Raw genomic sequence first — 16,354 nt, 5'->3', positions numbered from 1 at the left:
TGGGGAAAATGCTGGGACCACTGATGTTGTGCACCAGCACCAATGGAAGTGCTGCCCTTAAAATCCTGCCATTTTTTTTAATTCACCTCATAAAGACCCTTTACAACATTTGTCCCTTGTTAATGAGCACTGAGCATCTGAAGTGTTCATGCACTCCATTCTCATTATGGAACTTCAGCTTCATGTGAATAAAAGCCCATGGCCTCAATGAGGTTTTGAGCCTTTCATCACATTATCAGCTCCTATATGCTATGTTATATTGTTGTTTTCCTCCCTGTATTGTTTGTACAATTGCTACACTGCATGCCCAGACTATGGTTCATGCAGCTAGTAATTCAAATCATTTTGAAGGTAAAGCTGTAAACTTGACCCTTAGCAAGTTGGTAATTCCAGGTCAATAGTTGTGCCCCTGGAATGATCAGTTTATAAGTAGTTAATGTGTGTACTGTGTCACTGAAAGGAACACTCACATGATGAAATAAAGCTATTCAAATATCAGCCTTACTCTACTACTGTAATATTAACCCCACAGATTTAAATAATAATTTTAATTTTAAAAATCTTTTTCTAAATTCTCTCTTCTTTCCCATTCTTTTTTTCTCTCAGCTTTTATTTTATTTTATTTTCCTACAATCAAACCTAATCTATCTTCAAAATTGTTTTTTTAAGATTAATCTTAAAACACATTCTATATCTTTTTTGTTCATTTTTATATTTTGTCCATTTCAGAGATGGAAGTAACTGTTACACAAATCCCTCTATCTCTATCTATTCTATATTGTGTTCCATATCACCACCTGCTAAGCCCCTTTATCCCATAATCACAGTGTGTGCTATTGTACTGTTGCCACCACTGAGCTGCCATTGAGCAGTTTAATCTCTCCATTATCCAGTTACCAATGGATCCTCTTCGTTAAGTCAACATATAAGATTCTTCCAAGGGTATGCTTTGTTCTGAGCCTCTAACAAATCATAATTTCAGATATGTCACCAAAGCAGAGAATTCAGAACGTGAGTCGGTTCATTTGGAAGCAGGCTAACGTATCAAGTGAAATGTGGGAGAAGCTGAGCGCTCGCTGCATTGACAGGCACAGGCACATTGAGAGAACGATGGAGAGGCTTCTAGAGCTCCAAGGCACCATGGAAGAGATTAGTCTTGCCCTGGACCAGGCTGAGGCTGTTCGAGACTCCTGGGAACCCGTGGGAGATCTCTTCATTGATTCATTGCAGGAGCACATTGAGACAACTAAGGTACAGCTAATCGCTATAATTACCATACAAAGGTTGACCAGTTGATGTAACAAAGAGAAGCATTTTTATCAGTGGTGGATTATTAATTTGATTCTTTCTTGCTGGTGACAGTACAAACAGGGCAGTAGTTAGGTACTGTGGGAGGAGTTTCAAATTGCATTGAATATGCACTACACTCTCAGTTGCAAAAACATCAAATGTATTCCCACCTCAATGGGGGATAACCTCAGAAAAGTAAGTGAATCACAAAGTTGGGAGAGACTTGGAATAACGGATCACCACTGCATTCCTCTGTGTGTTGTGTCCTGGAAATAGGGATAGCTGGGCACAAAGCAGAGGAAAATGAACCCCTGTGTCCCTGGACCAATCAGGAACAGCCTTATATTACAGTGCCCCAGGTTTCACTACCTATTGCCATCTTATGTTGGGCTTCTGCTATTTTGTAACCTCTTAGTGCTTATCTTTTATTTCAGAAAGTTATACGTAACCTTTCACTTCTAAGTGACTAAAAAGAAAAACTAAAAATCTGAAATAAAAACATAAATTATTGGAAATACGCAGCAGGTCAGTCAGCATCTGTAAAGAGAAGAAACAGATTATGATCTTGCCATCATCAGAACTGAAACCCGAAAGGAAACAAGCCTATTAGTTTTGTTGGAAAAAGCATTAGAAAGAAAGACCATTTTTATAACACCTTGCACAATGTCATGTCACCCAGGCAGTCAGGGCCCGTTGGAAGGAGCACTTCGAAGATCTCCTTAACTGAGACTCTACCTTCGACACGAGTGTCCTCGACTCCATCCTGCAGCATGCTACCTGCCACCATCTCAACAAAACCCCAGCCCTGCACGAGGTAGAAAAGGCCATCCGTCAGCTCAAGAACAACAAGGCACCAGGAGCAGATGGAATCCCCACTGAGGCACTAAAGTATGGTGGAGAAGCATTATTGGCACAAATACTTGAACCTCATCTCTCTTATCTGGAAGGAAGAGGGCATGCCAGGAGATCTCAGAGATGCCATAATCGGGGCCATCTTCAAAAAAGGGGACAAGTCCGACTACGGCAACTACAGAGGAATCTCCCTGCTGTCGGCCACTGGAAAATTCATCGCAAGAATCCTCCTCAACCGTCTTCTCCCTGTTGCTGAAGAGCTCGTCCCAGAGTCACAACGCGGATTCCGTCCATTAAGGGGTACAACGGACATAATCTTCACCAAGCGACAACTGCAAGAGAAATGCAGGGAACAGCGCCAACCCTTGTACATGGCCTTCTTTGACCTCACAAAGGCCTTTGACACTATCAACCGTGAAGGACTATGGAGTGTCCTCCTCCATTTCAGCTGCCCCCAAAAGTTTGTCACCATCCTCCGCCTGCTCCACGACAACATGCAAGTCATGATCCTGACCAATGGATCCACCACAGACACAATTCAAGTCCGGACCGGGGTCAAGCAGGGCTGCATCATCGCACCAACGCTAATCTCAATCTTCCTTGCTGCAATGCTCAATCTCACTATCAACAAGCTCCCTGCTGGAATGGAACTAAACTATAGAACCAATGGGAACCTGTTCAACCTACATCGCCTCCAGGCTAGATCCAAGGTCATCCCATCCTCTGTTATCGAACTACAGTACGCAGACGATGCTTGCGTCTGCGCACATTCAGAGGCCAATCTCCAAGCCATCGTCAACACCTTCACCGAGGCATACGAAAGTATGGGCCTTACACTAAACATCTGTAAGACAAAGGTCCTCCACAAACCTGACCTCACCACACAGCACTGCCCCCCAGTCATCAAAATCCACGGCTCGGCCTTGGTCAACGTGAACTATTTTCCTTACCTCGGGAGCCTACTATCAGCAAGGGCAGACATTGATGAAGAGGTCCAACATCACCTCCAGTGTGCCAGCGCAGCCTTTGGTTGCCTGAGGAAGAGAGTGTTTGAAGACCAGGACCTCAAATCTGGCACCAAGCTTATGGTCTACAGGACAGTAATGATACCTGACCTCCTATATGGCTCAGAGACGTGGACCATATACAGCTGACACCTCAAAGTGCTGGAGAAATACCACCAGCGCTGCCTCCACAGGATCCTGAAATCCACTGGGAGGATAGACGCACCAACATCAGTGTTCTCGATCAGGCCAACATCCTCAGCGTCGAAGCACTGACCACACTCGACCAGCTCCGTTGGGTGGGCCACATCGTCTACATGCCCGACACGAGACTCCCTAAGCAAGTGCTATACTCAGAACTCATACATGGCAAGCGAGCCCCAGGTGGGCAGAGGAAACACTTCAAGGACACCCTCAAAGCATCTTTGATAAAGTGTAACATCCCCATCAGCACCTGAGAAATCCCTGCTTCAAGGTTGCCCAAAGTGGAGGAAGAACATCTGGGAGGGCACTGAGCACCTCGAGTCCTCGAGTCTCGTCATCGAGAGCATGCAGAAAGCAAGCGCAGACAGCGGAAGGAGCGTACGGCAAACCAGGCTCCCCACCCACCCTTTCCTTCAACCACTGTCTGTCCCACCTGTACAGAAACTGTAATTCCTGCATTGGACTGTACAGCCACCTGAGAACTCACTTTTAGAGTGGAAGCAAGTCTTCCTCGATTTCGAGAGACTGCTTATGATGATGATGCACAATGTCCCAAAGCATTTACAGCCAATTAAGTACTTTTGAAGTGTAATCACTGTTGTAATGTAGAGAAAAGCAGCAGCCAATTTGCACGCAGCATGATCCCAAAAACAGCAATGTGATAATGACCGGATAATTTGCTTTTAATGATGATGGTGAGGGATAAATATTGGCGAGGACACCAGATGAACCTTTGTGTTCTTCTTCAAATAATGCCATGGGAACTTTTATATCTACTTGAAAGAGCAGACATGACCACAGTTTAACATCTCGTCCGAAAGACCGCAACTGCAATAATGCAGTATGCCCTCAATATTACATTGAATTGTCAGCTTAGGTTATGTGCTCAAGTCCTGGAGTGAACTAGAGCACATGACCTTCTGATTCAGAAACAAGAGTAATACCAATGAGTCAAGACTGATACTTTGGCAATTAGACTCTGTGTCACCTCACTGATGATCTTTTATATCATCTAATAGCCTATTTAGTAATTTGCAGGTCAGTTAACCCATGAACTCCCTCTCTGTGACTGGTTTGTCTGATGATTCTCACTTATTCCCTCTATTTAAATGTGTGTTATTGTTGCCTCAAACCTTGCAGAAGGGCTTGTAGTTCCTGGCCAATAAAAGTGGCTTTGCCCAGATCTACAGCAACTTAATGAGTTATCGTTCCAGAAACACTTATGCCAGAAACTAGCACAAGATAGATCCTTTTAAATGATTCCCTGGCTGCTGGGTTTTACTGGCAGTTCATTGGAATTTTGGAGGCCTTTGTCCTCCCTGAGCTTTGCATTGTGAAGCAACCACATCCAAGACTGACGGTTGACTTGTGTTGACTGTTGTCGGGTACATCCTGAGCTATCCTTCGAAATAAAATCCTAAAGTGCCTAAGCTGCCCCTTTAAAGAACCACACATAGCAGGGAATTTGGCCCAAAGCATCTTCAACAACAGTGTCCTCTTCACTTCCTCCACTGCCACTTGTTGCTGTGCTACATTATTCGACATAATCACAAATATATTCTTAGAAGAATGTACAAATCAAATGCATAAAATTTATTGAATAATTTGAGTGATGTAGAAATTACCTCATTATGATAAATATGAAGCAGGTCTGTCTTGTTTGCTGTGGAAGTTGCCCCTTTAAGTCAGGCACATTATATTTGCAGACTCAATCTATTTTATTATATACGTTGCAAAGTTTGTTATTATAGACTTGAGAGATAATTAGAGAGAGGCAAGTAGATTTTATCTAGCATGCACAATACCTAAGGATACCGGAGGGGGGGCTAATGGTTGTTTATAAAGATGTACAGGCTTTGTGTGATTGTTCATTATAAATGTGACAGCCTGCTATTTTTTTGGATAAGACTGGCAGTTATGAATTTATCAAGAGTCTTTGCAACATGTCGAGAGCTATAAAAGGAGCAGACAACAGTCCTTTAGACATTTAGAGAGAGGCAAGTAGGTTTTGGCTCGCAGCACAGTACATACGGATACAGGAGGGGGAGCTAATGGTTGTTTATAAAGATACACGTTAACATTTAGATTCGCAACCTTTTGTTATTTCCCCTTTTCAGGAGGTAAATGATAATTCAGGCAATTGTGATTCCTAATAGAAGTTCACATCCTATTTAGAAAATTTAGTGCTACTGCCTTTTTATTGGTTGGAGAATTCCTAATTTCACCCACAGACTCAAAACAGCAATAACAGGTGTAACCAGCAGGAAATCCTTAGTGATCTATGGTTAGCTCTGAACAACAATTTACAGGCTAATGTTTTCCTTTTTTTTGCCTCTTTTGGCTCATAAGGTATTCAAAGAGGAATTGGGAGCTGTAAAAGATGGCATGAAAATTGCCAATGACCTGGCTCACCAACTTGCAATCTCAGATGTACATCTTTCGACAGAAAATGCAAACCATCTGGAGGAACTGACGACAAGATGGAAAGTTTTGCAAGTATGAGATGTCAACAAGAGTGGGGAAGCCCTCGTTGAGTTGCCCTGTTTGGGGAATCATAAACATGTGAACTTTGTAAAGGAACTGTAAACAAAAAATAGAAAAACAGAAAAAAGAGAAACATAAAAATGGTATAATGGATTTATTATGGACTGTGATGTCCCATTAGCTCTGACGATATCTGGGGCAGGATTTTCGGCTTTTTGCATTTTCACCCGTTTTTGGGCGCAATTCGCGACGGAGTCAAACATTTAGCGCTGGGTTAACGTTAGTGCCAGAAGTCGCAACTTTCGCCGAATGAAAGTTCACAAGGAACGTTTCAACTAACTCTGGCATTGCCACACAATTTGTGCGCCGGAGCCAAAAGTTCCGGCACTGAAAAAATCGGCTATTCTGCGCATGCGCAATTTCTTTTTCCTTCCCGCGCTTCTGGTCTGGTCTCCAGTCGCAAACACTAATGTAGGGCACGGCCGCAAGCATGCGCAGTACAACCGGGGCTGAATCAACCATTTCAGATTTGGATTTTCAGCATGGAGAATTATGATTCCAAACAGCGTGCCAGAAGATTCAGCCGCGAGGCTAATGAAGCTCTAGTGGGGGCTGTGGAAACAAGATGACAGGAGTTGCATCTTCGGAGTGCATCGAGACCATGACCATTCATACTTAAAAGGATTTGGAGACAGATAGCAGAGGAAGTCTCTGCCTCAGACATTGAGGTCAGAACTGGCACACAGTGCAGAGAGAAGTTTAATGATCTGACAAGGCTTGTCAGAGTGAGTAATATTTTAATTCATGCACTCCTTCATTACTTCAATTATAAATCTGACACGCTATTTGTTCTCATGCTGTTGGTGCCTCTCAGCACTAAGTGGGTTGCCTCCTAAAATTCATAACACATAGGTAGGCTTGGTTCGGCACCCTATTTGCAATGAATAATCTTTACACATTATTAAGATTGCTTTCTGAAATCTCATAAAATTGCTCCCCACTTCAATGACCTCCTGATGAACCACGTGCAAATTCTAAGGCCATTAAACAGAGGACTGTATTACATTCACACACTATGGTATAAGTGCTTTGGTGGCTATCTCTGCCATAAGAGCAGATGGACCTTCTCGTAACCATTCCCATTTTCATCTTTGCAGGCCAAGAAGTCACATAATTGGCACGAGCAGGTGCGGACAGGCAGTGGTCCACCTCAGACCCTGACACTCACGGACATCGAGGAGTAAGTGGCAGGTCTCATCGGCATCACTGGTCAGGCAGCTGCCAGTGGTGGCGCTGATCCCCGCTCGGATACTGAGGGTAAGTCCTGCACACTCCCTGGGATAGGTTGGGGCAATGTCCTGCAGTATCTGTGAACTAGGGTCGGGGCAATATCCTGCAGTGTCTGTGGACTAGGGTCGGGGCAATGTCCTGCAGTGTCTGTGGACTAGGGTCGGGGCAATGTCCTGCAGTGTCTGTGGACTAGGGTTGGGGCAATGTCCTGCAGTGTCTGTGGACTAGGGTTGGGGAAATGTCCTGCAGTGTCTCTGGTTTAGATATAATGGAGTACCGGCGGTCCTTTAAATGAGCCTGTGCTATACAACCTTCCTCATGTCACCCTGCCCCCTCCCCTGCTGCTAACCACTCATCTGTTGCTTTCTACTTCCAGATGACCGGTCACAGGTGCAGCATCCCTCATGGGACCCCTCCACATCAGGCCGTCGTGTGGAGGAGCAGGAAGAGGAGGAGGATACCGACGAGCCGACTCCGGCGCAGCATGCGGCAATGCATCAATCCACCCCTATTCCACCACCGGCAATCAGCTCCTCTGAGGACGACGTGACGTTCTCGGGGTTTGACGAAATAGAGGCTCCTGGGACCAGTGGTGTGCAGCTACACAGTGCTGGGTTTGAATCCCGCAGGCCATCTCTCCGGAGGGTGAGTCGGCAAAGTCGGTCTGCTGACAGACAGGCAGATGTGGAAGTGGACATGGTGGAAAATGACCAGGGAGAGCATCCAGGTCAGCCGTCAGCTCCTTGATGTCTTGGGTAGGATTCCTGCGAGCATCAAGAATCTCTCTGTGACCATTACGGAGATAGGATCACAGATTGTCAGTGCGAGCCGCGATACCTGCAAGGACATCAATGCCTACACAAGGCTGATGGCCTCCAGCAGTGACAGTGGAGTCCCGGAGAATGTGGTGCAAGCCTTTGCGGAATATGGGCATCACAGGCACCAGCTCTGCTTCAGCTTGGGCAGGTGACACAGTACATAAACCCTCCCGCCATACTCTCTGTGTTCCCCACTGTCACACCCAAACCCAAATCATCTGTGACTGGCGACGCCGATGAAGAGGCTAGCCAGTCAAAAGCCGGGCCTTCCACACCACGAGCTGTTCCAGTGCGTCCCCAGGTGGCGCCTCCATTGTCTCTCTCCCCAACACAGCAGCACTCTGGCAATGTTGCTCCACGCCATCTTGCTGCCACTTTGGGTAGGAGCAGCAGGCAAGGGAGGATGGTAAGAGGAAGGGGGTCAAAAGACGGTGGAAAAACTAATGGGGCAGGATATGATGTTGCTGTATTATGTTGTTGATGCTGGATGCATCATATGTTTTATGTTACAGTATTATTATGTTCCAGATTATGTTAAAGTATCACACTGGATTATGGTGTTGATAATGTTGTTGAATTATCACTCTGTTGGATGCAGCTTATTTTATTTAAGTCTCACAATATAGGTTACAAAGTTTACAATGTTTAATAAATGTTTTTGTTCACCTTAACCATTCCTGTGTAGTGTCTCATTTGCAGAATAAGAGGGAGAATAGTCAACATGGTGCGATAGAGTGGCCGTTCACTCTTCAAGCAAAGCGTTGAATTATGAGCTGCTGATGTAAGGCTTTTGCAGCCGCGAAAGCTCCATGATGCCTCCCCTGTGGTTGTAGTTGTGGCGGTCGTGGTGGTGGCATGGATTCCTCGCCAGGCTCCTTGTCCTTGTCTTCCTCCTCCTGGTCCTCGTCCTCCCCCCCTCTCTCCTCAGGTGGTTCTGCAATCCTCATTGGCAATTCCTATCCTCTCATGATGGCTAAGTTGTGTAGCATGCAGCACACCACAATGAACTCAAAGACCTGCTGAGGGGAGTATTGTAGGCAGCCTCCAGAGTGGTCCAGGCATTAGAAGTGCTGCTTGAACACTCCAATTGTCTGTTTGACGATGTTGCGTGTGGCTGCATGGCTCTCATTATAGCGATGCTTGGCTTCTGTCTGAGGGTTCCGGAGGGGGTCATGAGCCAGGCAGCGAGGCCGTAACCTTTTTCCCCGAGCATCCAGGCCTTGTGATTGATGTTGGAACATGCGTGAGACACTGCTCTCACGCAAGATGAAAGCATCATGGATGCTCCTTGGATATTGGGCATTGACTGCCATGATGTGCTGAATATGGTCGCAGACGATCTGTACGTTCAAGGAGTGAAAACCTCTGGATTCTCTAAAGCTGCTCGCAGGGCGATGTGCATACAGTCAAGGGCACCCTGAACCTTGAAGAAGCTAGCAAATTGTCCAAACCTACAGCCCTCTCATTGTGGGTCTCCTTGGTCATTGGGAAGTTTATGAAGTCCATTCTGCATGCGTACAGTGCATTAGTCACCTGGCGAATGCTGCAATGTGTAGTGTGCTGTGAGATGGAGCATATGTCCTCCGCTGATGCCTGAAAGGAACCGAAGGCATAGCAGGCAAATGCCACAGTCACCTTCAACTCGACGGGCAGTGCAGTCCTGTTGCCGCTTGTAGGCTGTAGGTCTGCCTGTAGGAGCTGGCATATCTGTGACCACCTCTTTTCAAAAGCGCAGCCTTCTAATGCACTGTGCCTCAGAGAGCCGGAGGTATGAGCGATGCTCCCTGTAAACTCATGGGGGATAAAGCCGCCTCCCCATATGCCTGCGACCTCTTCAATTATGTTGCAAATGATCAACAATAAGCCTTCTTCCAGCTTGAAGCCGTATGAATATAGCAGCCAGGATTACTGGCTCCCGACCTAGCATGGCCCCCATCTTTTAAATTGTCCTTAAATGTCATTTATAAGACAAACTAGAAACTCATAAACTTCACAATCAAAAGTATGCAATAACGCAGCATTCTTCTCCCAATTCTTTTAATCACTCACATTGCGACTTTCTCCTTCGATTTCAACATGACACCGTTAGCGCCTGGTGTGCCCGGGTCGCCTGGATTTTCTGGGCGGGTTCTCGGGTGGACGCTAAATCAGGCGAAATGCTCGAAATTTCTGCCCGGGGCACTAGCAGAGCAATTCACGACGATTTACATTATCCAAACGATCAAAACAGTGGTGGGGCAGTAAGTTTTAGTGTCACCACAAAACCTTTGGCCAAAGTTCCGCCCAGGCACATAATCTTGTGTACCTCATTTTACGCCCAAAAAATCTTTTTTGCGCCCCGCCGAGGCACTAAATGGGGCGCAAATCAGCCGAAAATCCAGCCCTAAGGCTGAGGTCATACAATCATAGAGTCATAGAATGGTTACAGCACAGAAGAAGGCTATTCAGCCCATCGAGCCCATGCCGGCTCTCAGCTAGTCACACTCCTCCGCCCTTTCCTCGTAGCCCTGCAAATTATTTTCCTTCAGATATTTATCCACTTCCCTTTTGAAATATAAGATTGAGTCTGCCTCCACTAACCTTTCAGGCAGCGCATTCCAGATCTTAACCACTCGCTGCTTGAAAAAGCTTTTTCTTACGTCGCCTTTGGTTCTTTTGCCAATCACTTTAAATCTGTGTCCTCTGGTTCTCAACCCTTCTGCCAATAGGAACAGTTTCTATCTACTCTGTCCAGACCCCTCATGATTTTGAACACTATCAACTCTCCTCTCAATCTTCCCTGTTCCAAGAAGAACAACCCCAGCTTCTCCAGTCTATCAACATAACTGAAGTCCCTCATTCCTGGAATCATTTTCGTAAATCTTTTCTGCACTTTCTCTAAGACCTTCATAACCTTCCTAAAGTGTGGTGCCCAGAATTGGACACAGTACTCCAGTTGGGGCCAAACCAGTGTTTTATACAGGTTCACACTTTTGTACTCTATACCTTTATGTCTGAAGCCCAGGATCCCGTAAGCCATTTTAACTACTTTCTCAACCTACCCTGCATACATACCCCCAGGTCTCTCTGTTCGTGCACTCCCCTTCAGGATTGTACCATTTAGTTTATATGTCCTCTCTTCATTCTTTCTACCAAAATGTATCACTTCACACTTTTGTACATTAAATTCCATCTGCCACATGTCCTCCCATTTCACCAGCCTGTCTATGTCTTCCTGTAGTCTATCCTCCTCACTGTTCACTATACTTCCAAGTTTTGCATCACCTGCAAATTTTGAAATTGTGTCCAAAGTCATTAATATATATCAAGAGAATCAGTGGTCCTAGAACCAACCCCTGGGGAACAACACTGTATACTTTGTGTTAATATTTTGTGTTTGGTATTCATCGTGAAATACTCCAGTAATAATAACTCAAATAAAATCTCAAATCAAAGTCAACGCTGGAACATAAAGTTCTATGGAAGGCAGTAGGTCAGGATTGAAGTGGAGATGATTAGGTAGTCTGTAGTTTTGCTTCATTAGCTTTGGAAAATCAAGAAATATTTATGCAAAACTTTCTGTCAAGAGATTAAATAGATGCGAAGAGTCCACAGTTGAATACATTGTAAATGGCCTGTGGAAAGAGTGGGCTTTTTGGGATTAACAACCTTTGTCTCATTTCATGCTTTCTTCTCTTCCTAAAGCAGAATGAGAGACAAACAATGCATTGGCCAATCAAGCCTATGTACAATTTTCCCTAGCATCGACTCGAGCCAATCCACTTAATGTCCTGATGGAGGCAACCAATCACTCCCAGAAGATCTGCGTAAATTCTCCCTGACTACCAAAGATAATCAAGTAAAACTCCAGGATGTTAATCAAACCTCCCAACTCGCACATAGAACTCTGACCACATTCAGCGTGCCTGAGCCCCCTTGTTTCATTTGATCATCTCTTCATATTCCTGTAACTCAAAATAGCATTTTAAATAAGTATCATGGTAACAAATAAGCTAAGAATATAGCATTAATTGCTTTTGCTGGAAGCTCCTCTAATGACTCAGCTGGTGACGGCAATGCGCAACTGAAGCATAGAGACCACGAGGTTCATTTTAATTTTGTGGCAATAGAGGTGCTTCAGTTGACCTCCGTGCCAGAGAAGAAAATCGACCAGGATTTCTGCACCTGATCAATACGCAATCAGTCTTGCTGAAAGTGTGTGTGTGTGTGTATGTGTGTGTGTAGACATTAGGTGAAAAGCTCAAACTCTGCCATGATGCACCCTGTGGCTCAAGAGGCTGACAATATTCACTGTGAATCTTAAGGTTTCTTTTAATGACAATCAATAGGACATTTTTTGATCAAGTAAGTTGTCTAATCCCAAGAGAATTGAAGCTTTCTGAGCCATTTGCTTTTTGTTTGGAAACACTTGTATGAAATCTGTAAAAGGGCTATCTCCTTCTGGTCTAGGGCATTCCTTTGTTACATATTTTACCCATATTTTCCCTTGACTTTCCTCCCCTTCCCCTTACCTACTACAGATGGAGTATAGGAACATGCTGTGGCAGAATCAAAAGCAATTTACTTAAAGCATAATACTGCACATAGCCTTTATGTTTCAGGTCTTCAGGCTCCAATTTAGGTACATTTAAACAAGGCAAAATAGTCAAATAAATCCCTCCATTTTGCAGAGAGTAAATCATCTGGCATTTTTATGCATAATCACAAACTGCAATCAACAGACACTCTTATGCCTAAAACTATAGTTCAGCTCTCGCACCATCGCATTCAACAGTTTTGTAGCTGGAAACAGAGAAAAGGGGAGAGGGTGGGGGGAATGGGAGTGTGGAAAATATTTTTTTGCCATAGTTTAACAGAATATTTTAGACTGAAAGTGTTCCCTTACCCTTTGTTTCTCCCTTAGCAAAATATTAATAAAAGCTTTGATCAATTACAAAATCTGTGGCTTTTTTATGTGAGGGTCTCATGCTCTGATGGCTATTGCTTTTCATTCTACAGACCTCCATCGAGGAACGTCTAAAGCAGCTTCAAGATGCCCACCGTGACTTTGGCCCAGGGTCGCAACATTTTTTATCTAGTAAGTTCAAGCAAACATATTTTTGAAATGCTGTGGGATTACTTTCTTAAGCGACAGACAAGACATTTTTTAATTAACTACAGGGTACAGAATACGGCCAGGGAGATCTTCTGGACTAGTTTTGATCACCTGGATGGATCAGAGAGGAATTTTCCCAGTTTTTTTCTCCCTAAATTGGCCTGGGTTTTTATCTGGTTTTTGCCTCTCCCAGGAGATCAAATGGCTCCGGTTGGGGTGGAGTGTAGAATGTTTCAGTATAAGGGATGTCGCAGTTGTGTGAGGTGGACTGGTTGGGCTGGGTGCTCTTTGCCTTTCCGTTATTGTTCATAGGTTTATATACAACCTTTAGGGCTGCTGACCAAGGGCCGTGCAGCTCCTTGTCAGCTGGCTCGGACATGATGGGCCGAAATGGCTTCCTTCTGCGCTGTAAATTTCTATGTTTCTATGTTTTGCACACTCAAACAATCCATCGTGTGCTCCATTGACTTTATCATGTGTTCCACTCATAAGAACATAAGAAATAGGAGCAGGAGTAGGCCACTTGGCCCTCGAGCCTGCTCCAACATTTAATAAGATCATGACTGACCTGATCATGGACTCAGCTCCACTTCCGTGTCCGCTCCCCATAACCCTTTATTCCCTTGTCGCTCAAAAAATCTGTCTATCTCCACCTTAAAAATATTCAATGACCCAGCCTCCACAGCTCTCTGGGACAGAGAATTCCACAGATTTACAACCCTCAAAGAAGAAATTCCTCCTCATCTCAGTTTTAAATGGGCAGCCATTTATTCTGAGACTATGTCACTTAGTTTTAGTTTCCCCTATGAGTGGAAATATCCTCTCTGCATCCATCTCGTCGAGCCCCCTCATTATCTTATATGTTTCGATAAGGTCACCTCTCATTCTTCTGAACTCAAATGTGTATAGGCCCAACCTACTCAATCTATTCTCACAAGTCAAACCCCTCATCTCCGGAATCAACCTAGTGCACCTTCTCTGAACAGCCTCCAATGCAAGTATATCCTTCCTTAAATACAGGGACCAAAACTGTACGCAGTACTCCAGGTGTGGCCTCATCAATACCATGTACAGTTGTAGCAGGACATCTCTGCTTTTATACTCTAGCCCCCTTGCGATAAAGACCAACATTCCATTTGTCTTCCTGATTACTTGTTGTACCTGCATACTAACTTTTGTGTTTCATGCACAAGGACCCCCAGGTCCCTCTGTGCTGCAGCACTTTGCAATTTTTCTCCATTTAAATAATAATTTGCTTTTCTGTTTTTTTCTGCCAAAGTGGATAACCTCTCATTTTCCCATAATATACTCCATCTGCCAAATCTTTGCCCGCTCACTTAACCTGTCTATATCCCTTTGCAGATTTTTTGTGTCCTCCTCATAATTTGCTTTCCCACCCATCATCAGCAAACTTGGTTACATTACACTCGGTCCCTTCATCCAAGTCGTTAATATAGATTGTAAATAGTTGAGGTCCCAGCACCGATCCCTGCGGCACCCTACTAGTCACTGTTTGCCAACCGGAAAATGACCCATTTATCCCGACTCTCTGCTTTCTGTTAGTTAGCCAGTCCTCTATCCATTACCCTCAACCCCGTGAACTTTTATCTTGTGCAGTAACCTTTTATGTGGCACCTTATCGAATGCTTCTGGAAATCCAAATACACCACATCCACTGGTTTCCGCTTATCCACCCTGTTCGTTACATCCTCGAAGAACTCCAGCAAATTTGTCAAACATGATTTCCCTTTCATAAATCCATGCAGACTCTGCTTGATTGAATCATGCTTTTCCAAATGTCCTGCTTCCTTAATAATGGACTCCAGCATTTTACCAACAACAGATGTTAGGCTAACTGGTCTATAGTTTCCTGCTTTTTGTTTAGGTTTCGGTTTGCTGAAGTCAATCTATGTTAAGTCTGCATTTCTGTACTGTTCTTCACATCCAAGTTTTTGTACTGTTCATAATGCATGCATATAACAATTCATATCAGTCACAATATGTGTTCTCTTCCATGGGATTCATTCACATATGCCTGAATATTCTGAGCAGCTCAGGGGCCATTATCTCTAATCTCTGTTTAACTTACTCCTGACGCCTTGATCTTGTATATAATTTGTATATAACTTGGTCCCAAGTGTTTATTCTTCTTCTGTTGCTTGGAGCAGTCAGTGTGTTTGTGTTGCAGAGCAGTCCATACTCTCTGTTATTTCCAAATGTTGTGCTGGATTATTCTTCCACAAAGAAGTGAACATTGAACATAATTTCCTTAACATCCTAGAAAAATTGGTCTGATTTTGTTCATAAAGGTGAACTTTCTTTTGAAGTTCAGTTCTGGTAAACTATAGGAAACGTTATAAAATGTGTACATTCTCCTTGCACATTTAGTAAAAGCGAGTTGTCACTTTTCGTGTGTTGTGATGTCTAATTCACTGAGGCAGCTGCCTACACCCTTCAAGATGAGAGGTGCAAGATGCAAATATTTGACCTAAAGGTATGATATATGTTGTTAAATGATTTGTGGATTTTTTTCACATTTTCTATCCCGATCTCTGTGTGATTCATACTTTCAGCTTCTGTCCAGGTTCCCTGGGAGAGGGCCATCTCGCCAAACAAAGTACCATACTACATCAAGTAAGTGTATCCCATACAATAGACACCTCTCCCATCCCACTATTGATGCCTCAAATAGAGAGTTGTGCTTTCAATATCTCATTGAAGTGGAAGGAGCGTGCGGCAAACCAGACTCCCCACCCACCCTTTCCTTCAACCACTGTCTGTCCCACCTGTGACAGAGACTGTAATTCCCATATTGGACTGTATAGTCACCTGAGAACTCACTTTTCGAGTCTTCCTCGATTTTGAGGGACTGCCTATGATGATGATCTCATTTAACTTGTAAATTGTCTCAAAATGCTTGTGTTTGACATTAACATCCTTTTTATTTGCTTCTGTCCATCTTTCTCGAGTTCTTTTGATTATATTTTGTTTAATTAGTGAGTGCTGAAGACATTATTGGAGTACAAGGAAGTAGAATGGTTTGTTTTCTTTTTAAAATGTCTTTATTACAACAGTAACTACACTTCAAAAGTACTTCATTGGCTGTAAAGCACTTGGGACGTCCTGAGGTCATGAAAGGCACTATATAAATGCGTCTTTCTTTTTTTTAAACTGTTTTGAACAAAAGGTTTATATATTCTCATGGGTCTTGCTTTGATCTAGAGTACATATTATTGCAGACTACATAATATTTGCAGTTAGATATTGAGGAATCTATATATAGTTACAAAGTTGTATACATGAGTCTGGTCTGGGTG

At 43.9% G+C, this 16,354-nt stretch overlaps 1 protein-coding gene across 1 annotated transcript in view; it reads left to right on the top strand.

The window, feature by feature from the left end:
* drp2 (dystrophin related protein 2) overlaps nucleotides 1–16,354 on the top strand; it is a 173,268-nt gene that overhangs the window by 62,570 nt on the left and 94,344 nt on the right. Inside the window, exons 5-8 of the mRNA XM_070882105.1 lie at nucleotides 983–1,251; nucleotides 5,700–5,846; nucleotides 12,941–13,019; nucleotides 15,611–15,671. Coding sequence (XP_070738206.1) covers nucleotides 983–1,251; nucleotides 5,700–5,846; nucleotides 12,941–13,019; nucleotides 15,611–15,671 — 556 coding nt within the window. The remainder of the gene's footprint in view (nucleotides 1–982; nucleotides 1,252–5,699; nucleotides 5,847–12,940; nucleotides 13,020–15,610; nucleotides 15,672–16,354) is intronic.

Source organism: Pristiophorus japonicus, chromosome 6, assembly GCF_044704955.1.
Source record: "Pristiophorus japonicus isolate sPriJap1 chromosome 6, sPriJap1.hap1, whole genome shotgun sequence".
Classification (NCBI taxonomy): domain Eukaryota; kingdom Metazoa; phylum Chordata; class Chondrichthyes; family Pristiophoridae; genus Pristiophorus; species Pristiophorus japonicus.
Note: the sequence above shows the minus strand (reverse complement) of the source record. Positions and strands in the feature narration are given on the sequence as shown.